The 14,114-nt window shown below is 33.0% G+C and overlaps 1 protein-coding gene across 1 annotated transcript in view; it reads left to right on the top strand.

Moving 5' to 3' along the window:
• ACTR3 (actin related protein 3) overlaps nucleotides 1–13,044 on the top strand; it is a 57,433-nt gene extending 44,389 nt beyond the window's left edge. Inside the window, exons 9-12 of the mRNA XM_077861462.1 lie at nucleotides 6,958–7,050; nucleotides 7,248–7,373; nucleotides 10,453–10,536; nucleotides 11,809–13,044. Of these exons, the coding sequence (XP_077717588.1) occupies nucleotides 6,958–7,050; nucleotides 7,248–7,373; nucleotides 10,453–10,536; nucleotides 11,809–11,904 (399 nt within the window). The 3' untranslated portion in view covers nucleotides 11,905–13,044. The remainder of the gene's footprint in view (nucleotides 1–6,957; nucleotides 7,051–7,247; nucleotides 7,374–10,452; nucleotides 10,537–11,808) is intronic.
• Nucleotides 13,045–14,114: the final 1,070 nt, after the last annotated feature.

Below are 14,114 nucleotides of genomic sequence, written 5' to 3'. Positions count from 1 at the left end.
CTCTAACTGTGTTTCCTCTCAGACAGTTGTGGGAAAGGAGCAAAGCATTTTAACCAGGCAGAGGTTAGTGTTGGAGCATAGAGAAGAATCGGAATCTGAAAGGCATGATCTACTTAGGGGATAGTGAGGAATAGGGGCAGGGATTGGAGGTCGTAATGAATTGCATATAGTTAGTTGTAAATTGGGAGCAAAGGAGTGAGCACCTGAAAGATAAGGCATGTGGTCAAACAGGTATATGAGCGTTTTAATACTTTAGACAGCACATTCTTTGCAGTTTTTAAAATAGAAATTAATAAAAAGGATATAGGCACATAGTTTTAAAAGTCAGATAACACTAATAGGCTTAAAACAAAACAGTAGCTCCTCAACCCCCACCCCTACTTTCCCACTCCTTTTGTGTTCTGCAGAGCATTCATTAGCTCTTACTTAGCACTCTTGGTAATTACCTCCACATTTCCAAATATTTGTCCTATTTCTTGACCTATCAATGTAAGTAATTTATCTACTAACTTGTTTTTAGTTTAGTTGATATTTTTCTTAGGCTCTCTTCCCTCAGCCTGTGTGTTATGTTACAGCTATTAACTTAATCATTAGTTTTACAGTATATGTGTGTATAACAGGTATATGATGTTATACCTGTTAATATTTTTTGTTTTTGAGGCAGTATTATTTTTTCTTTTAAAATTGAGCTTTTCCTAAATTTCCGCCTTATTTCTTCATTTGTGTCATTTTCTCTATGTTCATTTATTTTAGTAATTCATTAAGGTTGTAATTAACAGTCTATTTTTTTTTTTTACAAGATCTGGAAGGGATCTTGGAGTCTCACTATTTCTGTATAGATAAATGTAACAATTTTTAAAAAACCCTTGTTTTACTGTTCCTTGGGTGGTTTCTTATACTTTCACATTTGGGACTTTTGAAGGTTCTAGAGGGTGAACAGATTGACTTCTTACTAATATACCCCTCTGGAAACACTTAGGATGTAACATTCCTTTTGTTTGTTTGTTTGTTTTCTAAACAAGATTGAAGTATTTTATTCATTGTTTACTCATCTCCTCTTTTTATCCTTGGACATTTATCCTTCCTTGTAATTTTCCTTTGTCTTTTCAGTAGTGATTTAAGAAGATAGAAAGGTAACCAGGTAGCTGGAAGTCAGGTCACATTTTCCTCTGGGGCCATGTTTATGTGAGCTGCTGAAGTAGAATGAATTAAAGGTCACTGGTTAAGGAACATCAATTGAAGTTAAAATACTGGAGAGAGATATTAAACCTCCAAGTGGAAGATTGGAATTAGAGAATTGCAGAAGATCCAGAACCAAAGTCTTAGATGAATAGGATCATTACTACAAGATAGGTAATAGCATGAGAGATAAGAGATAATCTTGATTTTTAAAGAGAGCATTTGAGTGGAGTACTCTTTACAGAAATCCTCAGCTGATGTGACAGTCTTCAAACCTTGACACATTAGATGCGTAGACTGGGGTGTTTTGGTTGTGTCGTGTTGCTTAGGAAAGGGATAGTTGTCTGAATGTCAGTTTACCTTGTTGCTAATATTTCATATACAATTTTTTTCTCTTAAGTAATCTTTATTATTTGATACACCAAGTTTTCTTCATTTTTTAAAACTTTGGAACGTCTTTTACTCTCTGTAGCATCTTTTCTTTGTAAATGATTTTTTCTGTGAGAAATCCATGTTTTTGTCTTCTTCAGAGTTGTTTTTTAAAATCAGTTATGCATATGCACATTGTAAAAGTCCTCGTTATTGAAATTCTAACAAAAACTAGAAGTGTCCTGCATACCCCTCTCCCTCCCTCCCTCCCTCCCTCCCTCCCTCTCTCTCTCTCTCTCTCTCTTTTTTCCCCAGAGGTAAGCACTTCAACCTTTTTTAAGTTTATTCTTTTGGTGATTGCCTCCATAGCTACAAATTGCTTTGGTTGCATTACAATTTCAAGTTTTTTCAATTTTAGGCATTTTCTCTCAATTTCCAGCAATAGAAGAAGAGGATTGCTTTTTCTTCTTTTCCTTTTTTGCCATGACAAATAGTACCCTTCCATACCTTTTTGTCCCAATAGTTACATTATAAATTCAGTTAGGTAAACATTTCAGTTCTTAATTTTTGTGAACACAAATTTTAAACAGATCTAAGTCATGCAGTTTACTGTGAAATATTTTCCTATCCTATGTTTTGTTTTCCATGGAAAACAATAACTTGTTTGTTTAGTTTTAAAATAATGATCCTTAATTCACCTCTGAACTCTACCCACCAGTTTTGAACTGCCTTCTCAAGGATATTCAGAGGCAAAGGGCTTTATCATCAATTTACTTTTCCAGAGCATGTATTACATCCCAATCTGAACCTGTTTCCTTCTGCACTTGGTACAGAGTTGTCATATTCCTTCACCATCATTGTGAGGATTCCTATTGTCTCTCACTTAACACCCTCTTTCCTCTATCCCATATCTTCTCTTTCTTTATTTTGGTGGAGATCATTTCCCATTGGGGTTCCTTATAAAAAGGGCAATAAAGGATGAAAATTTCAAGATCTTGCATGCCTGAAAATGTATTCATTTTATCTTCATACTTGTCTGATAATTTGGGTATAGAATTCTAGATTGTAAATAATTTTTTGTCAGCATTTTGAAGCCTTAGCTCAGTTGCTTCCCTCTATCACTTGAAGTAAAAACTGTTCTGATTTCTAAATTTTATATAGGACCTACTTTTTTTCTTTCCAGATATTGATAGATTGTCCCTTTGTTCCCTCAACATTATGATACGCTATTTTCTCTTCTAGTTGCACTTGGTCCTTTGGTTCTACTCTCTAGGTGATTTCTTCAGTTTTACCTTCTGAACCTTCTAATGAATTCATTTCTGGTAATGTATCTAATTTTCATGGGTTTCCCTTACATCTGCTATAGACTTCTTTAGTTGGGATCTGCGACTCTGAGAGCTTTTTTCACAGTCTTTCAACCAGTGTTCTTTCCTGTCCTTCTTCTGCCTCACTTTGAGTGCTAATAGGTACAGCCAGTTCTTTGTGAGGTGGGGGTGGGGGGCACGATTTGCTGGTGATAGAAAATAGCCTTATTCTTGGCTTTCCCTAGTGATGACTTACTAAGTGTTTTGGAGGGAGTGCATGGTCTTGTCCATCTGCTTTTCAGATTCTGGTTTGCCAAATTTTGGTGCTGTTTCTTCTTGTTCTGTTCTCTCCATACATTTGGGATTATGCCTTTTTAAAAAATTCTCTTCATTGGTGCTTTTAGTAGAGAGAACGAGATGAGTTATGTGTGCTCAGTTCACTATGTTTTTCCAGAATAGCTTTTTTTTTTGTATCATATGAACTGTGTCACTTCCCAAGTGAATTTTAAGATTCTCTTTTCTGTAGTTCTAGATATTTCTATGTCAGAGTTCCTCTGTCATTTGAAAAGATGCATTCTTTTGTTTTGGCTTGATGAAAGCGTAGGTATCTAAACTTGGACACTGAAGATAAATTGTATGAAAGAGCAAGGATATTTATTTTTTGAATTGCTAAATTTATCACAAATGCTTGAAAGAAATTTTTAGGAATGAGCTTGGCACTTTGAAATTTTTTTTTTTAAGGAAATTAAAAATTTTTTGACAAAGCTATTTGAACTGCTTTGTTTACTTAGGTGTAGTGTAGTCTCTATACATTTTTTGGAAGAGAAAAGATCCTCCTCCCTTGATAGCCACTTGTGGTAGTATTAAGACATGATCAGAGAACAGTTGAGGCAGGATTAATCCTTTTGCTGAAAATGAAAACAAAAGGCCCCAAAATATTTTTAGTGGGACCCTAAGTTAAGCATAGTCAAATATTAAATAACCTACAACAATTTTTACTCATTTCTTTCATTTGTTTGTTACTAAATATCCATTATTTGCTTCTTCACTACATATTATTTACTTATTCTCACCTGGGATTCTATATAGCACAATAGTCCCTGAGCTTTTTGTAAAGATGTATTCAAATGCGACTTCGTTTGTTTCTAAACTAGTATATCTGTGGGTAGATCCAGATAATGTGATGTGAATATTTAAAGTTGTATAAATTCTTTCTTTTGTATGTTCTTGATTAAAAATTGCTGTGAGAAGGGCATGGCACAAGATTGAATGAATGACCATATTCCTGCCTTTTACTTGCTCTTGTTATAGTGATAAACTGCTTTTAAAGTTTAGAGAAAGAATTACGGGAGGGTTACTCTCTTGAGCATACCCACTCCTCTGTCTGTGTGTTTATTGTTCAGGTAAATACTGAAGGTTTATAAGGACAATGTAGAGAATTTGTAAGTTCTGTATTAATAAGTTGGTAAGATATTAAGATATTATAGAACATACTTTCTATCAAATTGTTAGTGTTCTCCGTCTGTATTTTGGGGATTAGATCTCATGACAGGGTCTCAGGTTGAAGTATCATTATAGGATCATAGAAGCAAGTTTTGAGAACTTAAGTTTCCTTAGAAATTTCATAGTCGAGGGACACCTGGGTGGCTCAGCGGTTGTTGAGCATCTGCCTTTGTCCCACGGCGTGATCCCAGATCCCACAACAGGCTCCTTTAGGGAGCCTGTTTCTCCCTCAGCCTGACTCTGCCTCTCTCTCTTGCTGCTTCTCGTGAATAAATAAATAAAAGTCTTTAAAAAAAAAAAAAAGAAATTTCATAGTCTAAAACCTAGAGAGTTTCTACAGATCACAAAATTTTCAGTATTCCAATTCTGTTGCTCATTTTAGTTAATTGTAGACTGAGCTATCCCTGCCTGTAAACTAAGTTTGTCTATAAATGGCATACAGAGCCAGCCAAATTGAGATATACTCTCCCATTTTTCCACAGAAATACAACATATGGAATATCTCTGATGGGTAGAACAAATAGTCTATAGGTTGGGTTCTCAAGGTTCAGTATGAACCACATTTCTATACTCACTCTTAGGTATTCATTGTTCCTAGGGATTCTGTAACCCTGTGAAGGTTTCTTATGTATGTATACTCATCAGCATGTTTCAAAAAGATAGATGTTGACTGCCATTTTTTTTCTCTTACTATGATCATAGAAGTGAGTAGAATCTTTGTTATGGATATTTTACCTTATCTGAATTAAAATATTCTGTCATTATGTTTCATCATTTAAGTAACTTTAAATCTCTTTTCATTGTACGCCCAGACTCTAAATAACTTCAAACTAATTTTAAAAACTGGAAAAAATTAACACTTGCCTAATAGTTATCAGTCAAGTTATAGAATCAGTTTAACCAAGAAAGGAATGTTGTCTCTCCCATTAAACAATCTAATGGTGAATATGGGAGGCCAGGAGACATGGTTGGCAACTCATTTTCTAGACAGTTACTTTAAATTTTATACATTTCAATAAAATTAGACTTGTTTATTTTGACAAATTAGAGCTAAATTTTGACCTTTTATTTTTAGCTAGGAAAAATACCACCTACCATTTCCTTTCCAATTTTAAAGAGTAATACATGGCCACTTTTGAAAATCAGACCTTTGTTTCAGAATACAAGTTTAATGAGATCTAGTATTTAAAAACTGTTTGTATTTTATAGTTCCTCTCAGGAAATATACAGTATGATTTTGGGGGGCCACGGGCATGCATATAAAAATAAATGATGGGGAAGAAAGTAAACCTTCCTCAATATTATATCTCCTTGTATATTTCTCCTTTGTCTGTTGTATATAAAAATTAAGTTTCTAAAAATTTATTAAACTCATTCTTTTTCCGTAATAAATTGCTAAACTGCTTTCCATCTCAAACCTACCTATCCAATCTGTAAAAAATTCTGAAAAGTTTTGTGTAATCACATGTACCTTCCATTGCAGACAAATACATACTAATAATTTAATATTTATCATATTGAAATCTTATTTTGAGGAATAAAATATTACAAAAAGAGTACCTTAACCTTCCTCAGACCTTTTCCTTTCTCTTGGTTTCCATCCGTTTTTTTTCCCTTCTGAAGGTAGTTGCTGTCATAAATTTAGTGTATACCCAGCTCATGTTTTTAACTGTGCATGTATTCACAAAAACATATTTTTAAAGGATTTACATACTTGGGGTCATTCAAGTTTTTTTGAAGTTCCTTTTTAAAAAATGAATTTTGCTTTTGAGTGTCAGCTATTTAGAAATAATTTATGACATATCATCATGAAAATATACAATTTATTCTCAATATTCACAGTGTAGATGTTCTATGAAGTTGCTGTGAATGCTGAATTAGTGAATGTTGAACCATTGTTGATAGGGGGAAATGCAAGGTTAGGTTCTGTGAGTCTTACATTATAGCACTTCTGTCAACATACAAAAGTTTCTTATCAAAGAACCGGTTTGTGTTTCTGTCTAAAAATACACTATTTAATATATATTGTTTATTCATTAGCATTGATCCCAAGGCCAATAGCAGCACTGTAACTCATGCCTGAATGAAGCTTATCCAAAACTATATTTTCTCCATGCCCTATATCACAGCCTTAAGCTTAGGAATCATAAATAGCACTTTGGGACTACTATGGTTAAGGACCATTTAAATAGCAGAGTCACCGTCAAAAATATGGAAACTGTGGCACTAAACAGATCATGAGAAGAATAGAGTATAAAAGCTGAAATGAGAAGAATGAACATTTCCTTATTTGACCTCAACTACGAATGTGTTGATCCACTCAGATTTTCAGAGCTTTGCTTATGTGCATGCCTACAGATTTTTACCATCTTATAGTATATGTGTGGTTTTACCTTTGCTATCTGATGTTTATGAAATGTTATATATCATCATTACTGTAATTTGATTTCTTCTGAAATCTCTGAATTTAGTCTTTAATTCTGAGTTAGAGACCAGAATTTGTTTTTGTTTTTAAATTGAAAACTTTTTTAGTTTTTTATTGTGATATTACGTTAGTAGTGACCTAATCTCTATCATATATCCACCTTTACTTACCTTTCAGTTTGCTAATCCAGACTTTACTCAACCTATCTCAGAAGTTGTAGATGAAGTAATTCAGAATTGTCCTATTGATGTCAGACGTCCTCTCTACAAGGTCAGTATTTACATCAAAATTGTTGAAGGTCATCTCTAAAAAACTTCTTTTTTCTGTCCATTGTTGAGTATTAAATTTAAAAATGCTCTCTTCAAAAGGTTATGATAGGATTTTAGTACTGTTTCTTATGTCTTTGAAAATTTTCTCTTTCTTTAAAAATAAAAGTCATACTTACTTATTTTTCTCCACCAATGTAGAATATTGTCCTCTCTGGAGGTTCAACCATGTTCAGGGACTTTGGACGTCGCTTACAACGAGATTTGAAAAGAACCGTAGATGCCAGACTGAAATTAAGTGAGGAATTGAGTGGTGGCAGATTGAAGGTTGGTTTTCTGTTATTGGTGGAAGGTTGAGGGTGCTTTGATTATTGTAATGGGGGTGGGAAATGTGTGCCAACTTTTGCTCTTTTATTTAGGAAAGTAAGAGGACTTCTATCAGGCTTTCTAAAGGAAAGTAATTGATTATTAAGATCTTATTTTAAGAAATGAAATATTACAAAAATAGTACCTTATCTTCCTCAGACCATTTCCTTTCTCTGTTTGGTTTCCATCCTTTCTTTTTCCTCCTGAGGGTAGTTGCTGTCATAAATTTAATGTACATCCGGTTCATGTTTTTTAACTGTGCATGTATTCACAAACACATATAGTTTTAAAGGACTTACATATATGTAATCATTTAAGAATATCTATGATATTCTTGGTCATCTGATTCCTTTAGGATCTTATCAGTATTTCTGGAAAATATTCTTAGTCTGTGTGAATGACAGTTTTTCATACCTCTTTCACAGATACAATATATAGAGAAGAATTCCTATTATTATTATTATATATTATATATCTGTATTATTCCTAATATTTCTTCAGGAATAGTATTAGACATCCACACAATTTTAAATACTCCTATAGTAGTACAACAAAATCGAGTTGAGAGAGAAGCTGATCTTGTGGGGTCAAGCCTGCTTGCATAGACTCACTCTAGCCTCCCCCACAACAGCCTCATAGTGTGAAATCAGATTGGTGGTTTAGCAGAAATAACTTTTCTTTTACATGTCCTGGAATTCAGATATGCTGTCAAAATAAAAATTAATTTTAAATTCTTAAATGTCTGCTGTCTATATTTATGAGACAGATTTTAAGTAAATGTTATGTTTCATCCTTATTCAATGCAGAATGTTGAAGCAAAACATTGATTTAGAGGATACGTTGCTAAATAAAAACACATTTTATTCAACTTGGAAAATTATCAAGAATGAGGGTTTCATCTGAGACTGTTAGTCATTCAAAATTACTTAAAAGTAAAATACATCCTCTAGAGTTTGCTGCTTGTTTAGAAATTGCATGACAGCTGACTGTTTTCAGCTTCTAAATTTTGATTATCTTAAACTTATCCCTTGGAGTGCAGTAAAAAAGTATGTTTAAGTAGTTGCTTAGTTTGTAGTGGACTCATTTATAGATACATGAAATGAAACACACTGTTTTTGAATGTAGTATTTTAGTAAAGTAAAAATTTAACATTTTTAGGATTCTTGTACATTTCAAAATAAGAAATAAAATTTTTTTTTTGCTCAGTGATGTCAGCACCATACTGACATTAATGATAAGAGAAAAAGATCTTTATGTGTAATAAGAATTCTATGGGAAGATAACTTTCAAACTATGCATCTATCTTGTTTCTTATCAAACTTTCAACCACTGTTCTTTTAATAATAAATTTATTTTTTATTGGTGTTCAATTTGCCCATACAGAACAACACCCAGTGCTCATCCCGTCAAGTGCCCCCCTAAGTGCCTGCCACCCACTCACCCCCACACCCCGCCCTCCTCCCCTTCCACCACCCCCAGTTTGATCCCAGAGTTAGGAGTCTTTATGTTCTGTCTCCCTTTCTGATATTTCCCACCCACTTCTTCTCCCTTCCCTTCTATTCCCTTTCACTATTATTTATATTCCCCAAATGAATGAGACCATATAATGTTTGTCCTTCTCCGATTGACTTATTTCACTCAGCATAATACCCTCCAGTTCCATCCACGTTGAAGCAAATGGTTCAACCACTGTTTTTAACAGGCACTTTTTTTTTCCTAAAATAGTTACCATTATGTGATAGTTGCCAACTGGTATTTTGCAAATGCTGTTTATTCCTTCTATTTCTTTAGTGTTATTTTACTTTAAGGAAGAGTTTTCCTTTCTTATTCATTCAGTAATACCTCTGTAAAAACCTGATTTCTCATATTATTCTTTAGGCTCATTAATTCTTTAGATTCATTAATATCTTTGTGATATTGTGTCAACATAATCATTAATACTATTAATATATTCAATTTTGATGCTTAGAATTTCTCAGATTTGTCTACTGAGAGCCATTAAAAGTGACTTTTTGTCCTTTTGATGTGGCCCTAGGAATCTTTAGGCTCTTTGCTACTCTTTGACATGGCAAAATAATTCAGATTCATCTTGTACTTTCCATTCTCCAATATTAGAATCAGCTATTTTTTTTCCCCCTGAGGCACCCTTATTCCTTTTAGTGGAAAATGCTATTAAGGAACAAAATTTTGGGCACTAGGTATGTTCATTATTACTGAGGCTTACCGCCTCAGGCCTTCTTGAGAGTCAGAACTAGGATGTTTTTGTATGCATGCATAGACACACTCCTCTATATCTAGTTTTGTATATACATAAATTAAAGACTCTTAATAGTGATACTACTGGTTCCAGAATACCAGTTCATTGTAGCCTTCCACTTTTCCATATTTGTAATGCTATTCTGTGACAGAAATTTGACTTCCATTATCTACAGTATATTTCTGTTTTTCTTGAACTGGAATATGTATATAGTACTTTCTGAATTGTTAATCCATACCACTGTGAGAAATATACTAACTGGAGTTCAATATTTACTTAATTTTTATCTTTTAAAAAAAATTAAAAAATAGTTATTTATTTTAGAGGCAGATAGAGAAGTTGGGGTGGGGCAGGGGGAGAGCGAGAGAGAGTCCTAAATGGACTCTACAATGAGCACGGAGGCTGAGGTGTGGCTAGATATCATGACCTGAGCAGAAATCAAGAGTCAGAGGCTTAACCCACTGCACCACCTACATGCCCCTACTTAGCTTTTATCTTAAGACCGGGGGTATAGTCTAGTAAGTACTGTGTTTACAAGTTACTTGGGTTAGTCCTTTTTCCCACCTCAGTGTGGTGGTTCCTTTTTTTTTTTTTTAAATAAAATTAGCTTAATTTGTTTCTCTTGTTTTCTTTATGTGCATCCTGCCTCTTTTAAAGTTCTAATTTACTTTTTTTTTTGAATATGTGAAACATTCCATTTTCAAGTATATACATTTAAGTTAAATGATACAGAAATTGTTATTTGAATTTACTGTTGAAATGCTCTTACTATGTTATTTTTAGCCAAAACCTATTGATGTACAAGTCATTACACATCACATGCAGCGATATGCAGTTTGGTTTGGAGGATCGATGCTGGCTTCCACGGTGAGATAAAGCTTACATTTAAAATTTGATTTTTTTTCTTCCCAGATAAAATAATTCACCAGTACTTCTACCATTTAGAAGAACAAGGGAAATTTCTTTAAATTGTATCTGTATTTACCATGAGAAAGTTTTAAAATTGGATACGTATATATGTGCATAGTATTTTAAAAAGTAGAAGTTATTTCAATTTTATTTATTTTTTGATTGCTGGACAGTTTAGAGTGAGCATTTAGAGTTTTAAAATTTATCTGTAGGGAAAATTCTTTCAATCTTGTGATGATACAGATATCAGAAAGTCATAGTTTTTTCTGTGCAAATATTTAAAAACATTAAGATCATTGCATAGGGAGTTTGATGTTCAAAGTTTAGTAAAGTGAATTGTTCTAAGAGCCCTCTCCCCAAACCAGAACATCTTAAAACCCTTTAAAAAGAGTATTAAACCTATTAAATATCAGTGCTTTATCCTGGAAATAAGATGAAGGAGCTTTTATCTGAATTGTTGAAAATTGTACAAACTTATATTTTTAAAACCATTGAAAAATAGGAGGTAAAAGCTATTTTCTTCCTTAGTTTTCATCTTCCATTTGTGCCAAATAACCTAATGAGTTTGTAAATTTGCTTCTTGAGAGAGAAGTTAACAGAGAGAGCAAGCCTATGTCTATACCTTGAGTGAGGAAGGCAAGTTAATTTAGAAGTTTTTGTATATGACTAAGAGGAGTTTATATTTTATTTTAAGAATTTTATTTATTAGAGAGTGCACATGGGGAGGGAGTGAGGGAGCAGAGGTAAAAGGAGAGAGACTCTGAAGCAGACTTCTCAGCACTCAGCAGAGTGTCTGACATGGGCTTGATCCCATGACCCTGAAATCATTGACCTGAGCCTAAAGAATTGGACACTTAAGTGACTCCACCACTCAGGTGCCCCTTATCTATATTTTAGATTACTGCTACTTTTTTGAAGTATTGATTTATTATACAGTGTGGTTGGGAAAACCTCAGCAGAATAGTCTGAGGTGCTGAGAATCAGTTTTCAATCCTCAGAATCATGCTGAAGTAGGGTGATGTGTGTTAGGACATGTGTTAAATGCTATTTTTAATTTCTGATAAAGATTTACAGCTGATTTAAGTCGTGGTTGCTAGAATTTTTAAGCTTTGTTCAAATACTGAGGTGGGCTAATAATATACATTTTAGATTTAGCAAATCTATTTTTTAAAGCATATCAAGAGGTGGCATGTTTTTGACCTTTATAAAAATACATGTTTTTATTTTCAGCCTGAGTTCTACCAAGTGTGCCACACCAAAAAGGATTATGAAGAAATTGGACCTAGCATTTGTCGTCACAATCCAGTGTTTGGAGTCATGTCGTAAAATTGATTTCATAATTATTGGGGTTAGGGAGGTGGGGAAGAAATAATCTTTCTGATTACCTGTTTTGTCTGGATGGCTGGTTTTGAGGTTTTAAACCTGACTTGAAATAAGAAGACCAAACATAATTATACAGGAATATTTTAATAAGTATATCAACATGTGAATGTAGAGGAGAGCCAAAATGATTTAAGTGTTTTTCTTTAGACTGAATATTTGAAACTTATGTGTAACAAAAAGAAGTGGGTTTTAGTTCTTTCTGTGCCCTAATATTTTGTATATTATTGAATTATCCAAGATTTGATGGGATTTATCGGTATGTAGATAGCTCTATAATGCTTGAGTTGTACACTTCCAAGTGTGCAATGCAAGAGCTTGTTTATATTTCATACTTTTTATACTTTGAGGAAAAAGTCAAAGAAAAACTAGTATTTGAGGAAAAACAAGTGACCAAGTAAAGGATAAATTAAAAAAAAAAAAAAAAAAAACAGCCTCATGAGGCTTGGCGTACACACACACTCATGGGATTCCAGTTATTACAAATGGCTTCCACCCCCCTGTACCCCCAATGGTTTTCTTTGCAAGTGCTTTTGGAACTAAGAAGCTAGTATCCTGGATTAACTGATGCCCGCTAGTGCTTCTGATTACTCGAATCCTGTTTCTTGCTTTAAAGGAAAAGTAAAGACAAGACTGTTGGACCAATACTGCAGTTCTGTAGTGTCATTTCTTATTAAAAATAAATAATTTGATTACCAAAATTGGTATATTTAAAGCCTAACACCATTCTAATAAAGGCACAAATTTCTTTTTAATACTTGTTTCAAGCTCTTCAATCTCTTTATAAGTTAACTAATCTATTTTCTTCAAACCTCTGCAATAGTTCTTTAAAATCACAACAGTTGGTTAGCAAGCTGACTTTTTTATGTGCTCTAAACAAATAATTGTGAACTTTTAATATGTTGACTGCTTTCATTTTGATAACTGGATCTCCATTTGATATTTTCATTTGTATAACTCATTTGCAGTCTGAAAATTTTTTTAGTGCCAGTCCCTGACATATGGAAAGTTAATTTTCTTTGCATTTTAAAATATCTGGATCATGAAGAAAAAGTGATGAAAATAAATTAAAACTGAATTACCTTTCCTAATGTTTTTTTTTTTTTCTTTTTAGAAGCAGTGTCATTCTACTTTGTGTTTATGTATTTTATATGATTTCTATTTCTGTCAGATTCATTGAAATCTCTATAATGTGTATGGTAGAAAATATCTTATGAACTTGAAATTTTACCAGTTATTTATAGAAGAATAAAATAGAAGATGTTTTATAGGCTTTTTAGAACTTGAGCATTAATACCATTGAACACTCAAACTTCATTATCCATGAAAATACACATAGGATTAGTATACTTCTATCTAAACGTTAAAGAACAAAGTGTCTTTGTTGTATTTAATATAAAGATAGAATTGGGAAGTAAACTTTAGATTTTATTTAGAATGAAACAGGATACTTAAAATTATATTAATCATTTCTGTGAAACTTTGAGTGTGGAACTAAAGAACAAAGTATATGTCCTCTGGTAGTGCTGGTATCAAAGATTTTTTTTTTCCCACTTGAAAAAGTAGTTCATGAACATGTAAAAAAGAAAACAATAAAACTATTCAAACAGTACCAAAGAGTAGGTAGTGAAAATAGGTTTCTTTTTCACTCTAGCTTGTCTTATTTTCTCATTAAAATTAGAAATGTCTTTGTGTCCTTGTAGTTTTCTGTGTATATAGAAAGAAGTATGGCTCCCTTATTTTAACGCAAATTGGAATTTGCTACATACTCTGTTCTTCATTGTGCTTTTTCAAAGATCTTTTGATACAGAACTAAATCGATAAACGTTAAAGATTTCATCCTCCTGGTCCAATAAAGTATATTAGCATTGCCTTAAAATTTCCACCTAGTATTTTTAAATAAATATTAATGAATAAGCTCAAAGATATGTTTACAGAGCCATAGATTACAGTCTCCTGCATACTTACGTAAAGATGTTAACTGTTTGATAGAAAAATGTGAAAGTCAAAAATTTTCCTTTAAACTGACATGTGTTTAGGGAAACAAGACTCAAACCTTTCCTGTATGTTTCTTGCTAGCCCTTTTGCTCTGCTTTTATAGGACTGATAGAAACAGTGCTCTTATTTCTTTGTCTTTCCCATTACTGTACATGATT

Source organism: Canis aureus, chromosome 20, assembly GCF_053574225.1.
Source record: "Canis aureus isolate CA01 chromosome 20, VMU_Caureus_v.1.0, whole genome shotgun sequence".
Lineage (NCBI taxonomy): Eukaryota > Metazoa > Chordata > Mammalia > Carnivora > Canidae > Canis > Canis aureus.
This window is presented reverse-complemented; position numbering and strand designations above follow the sequence as displayed.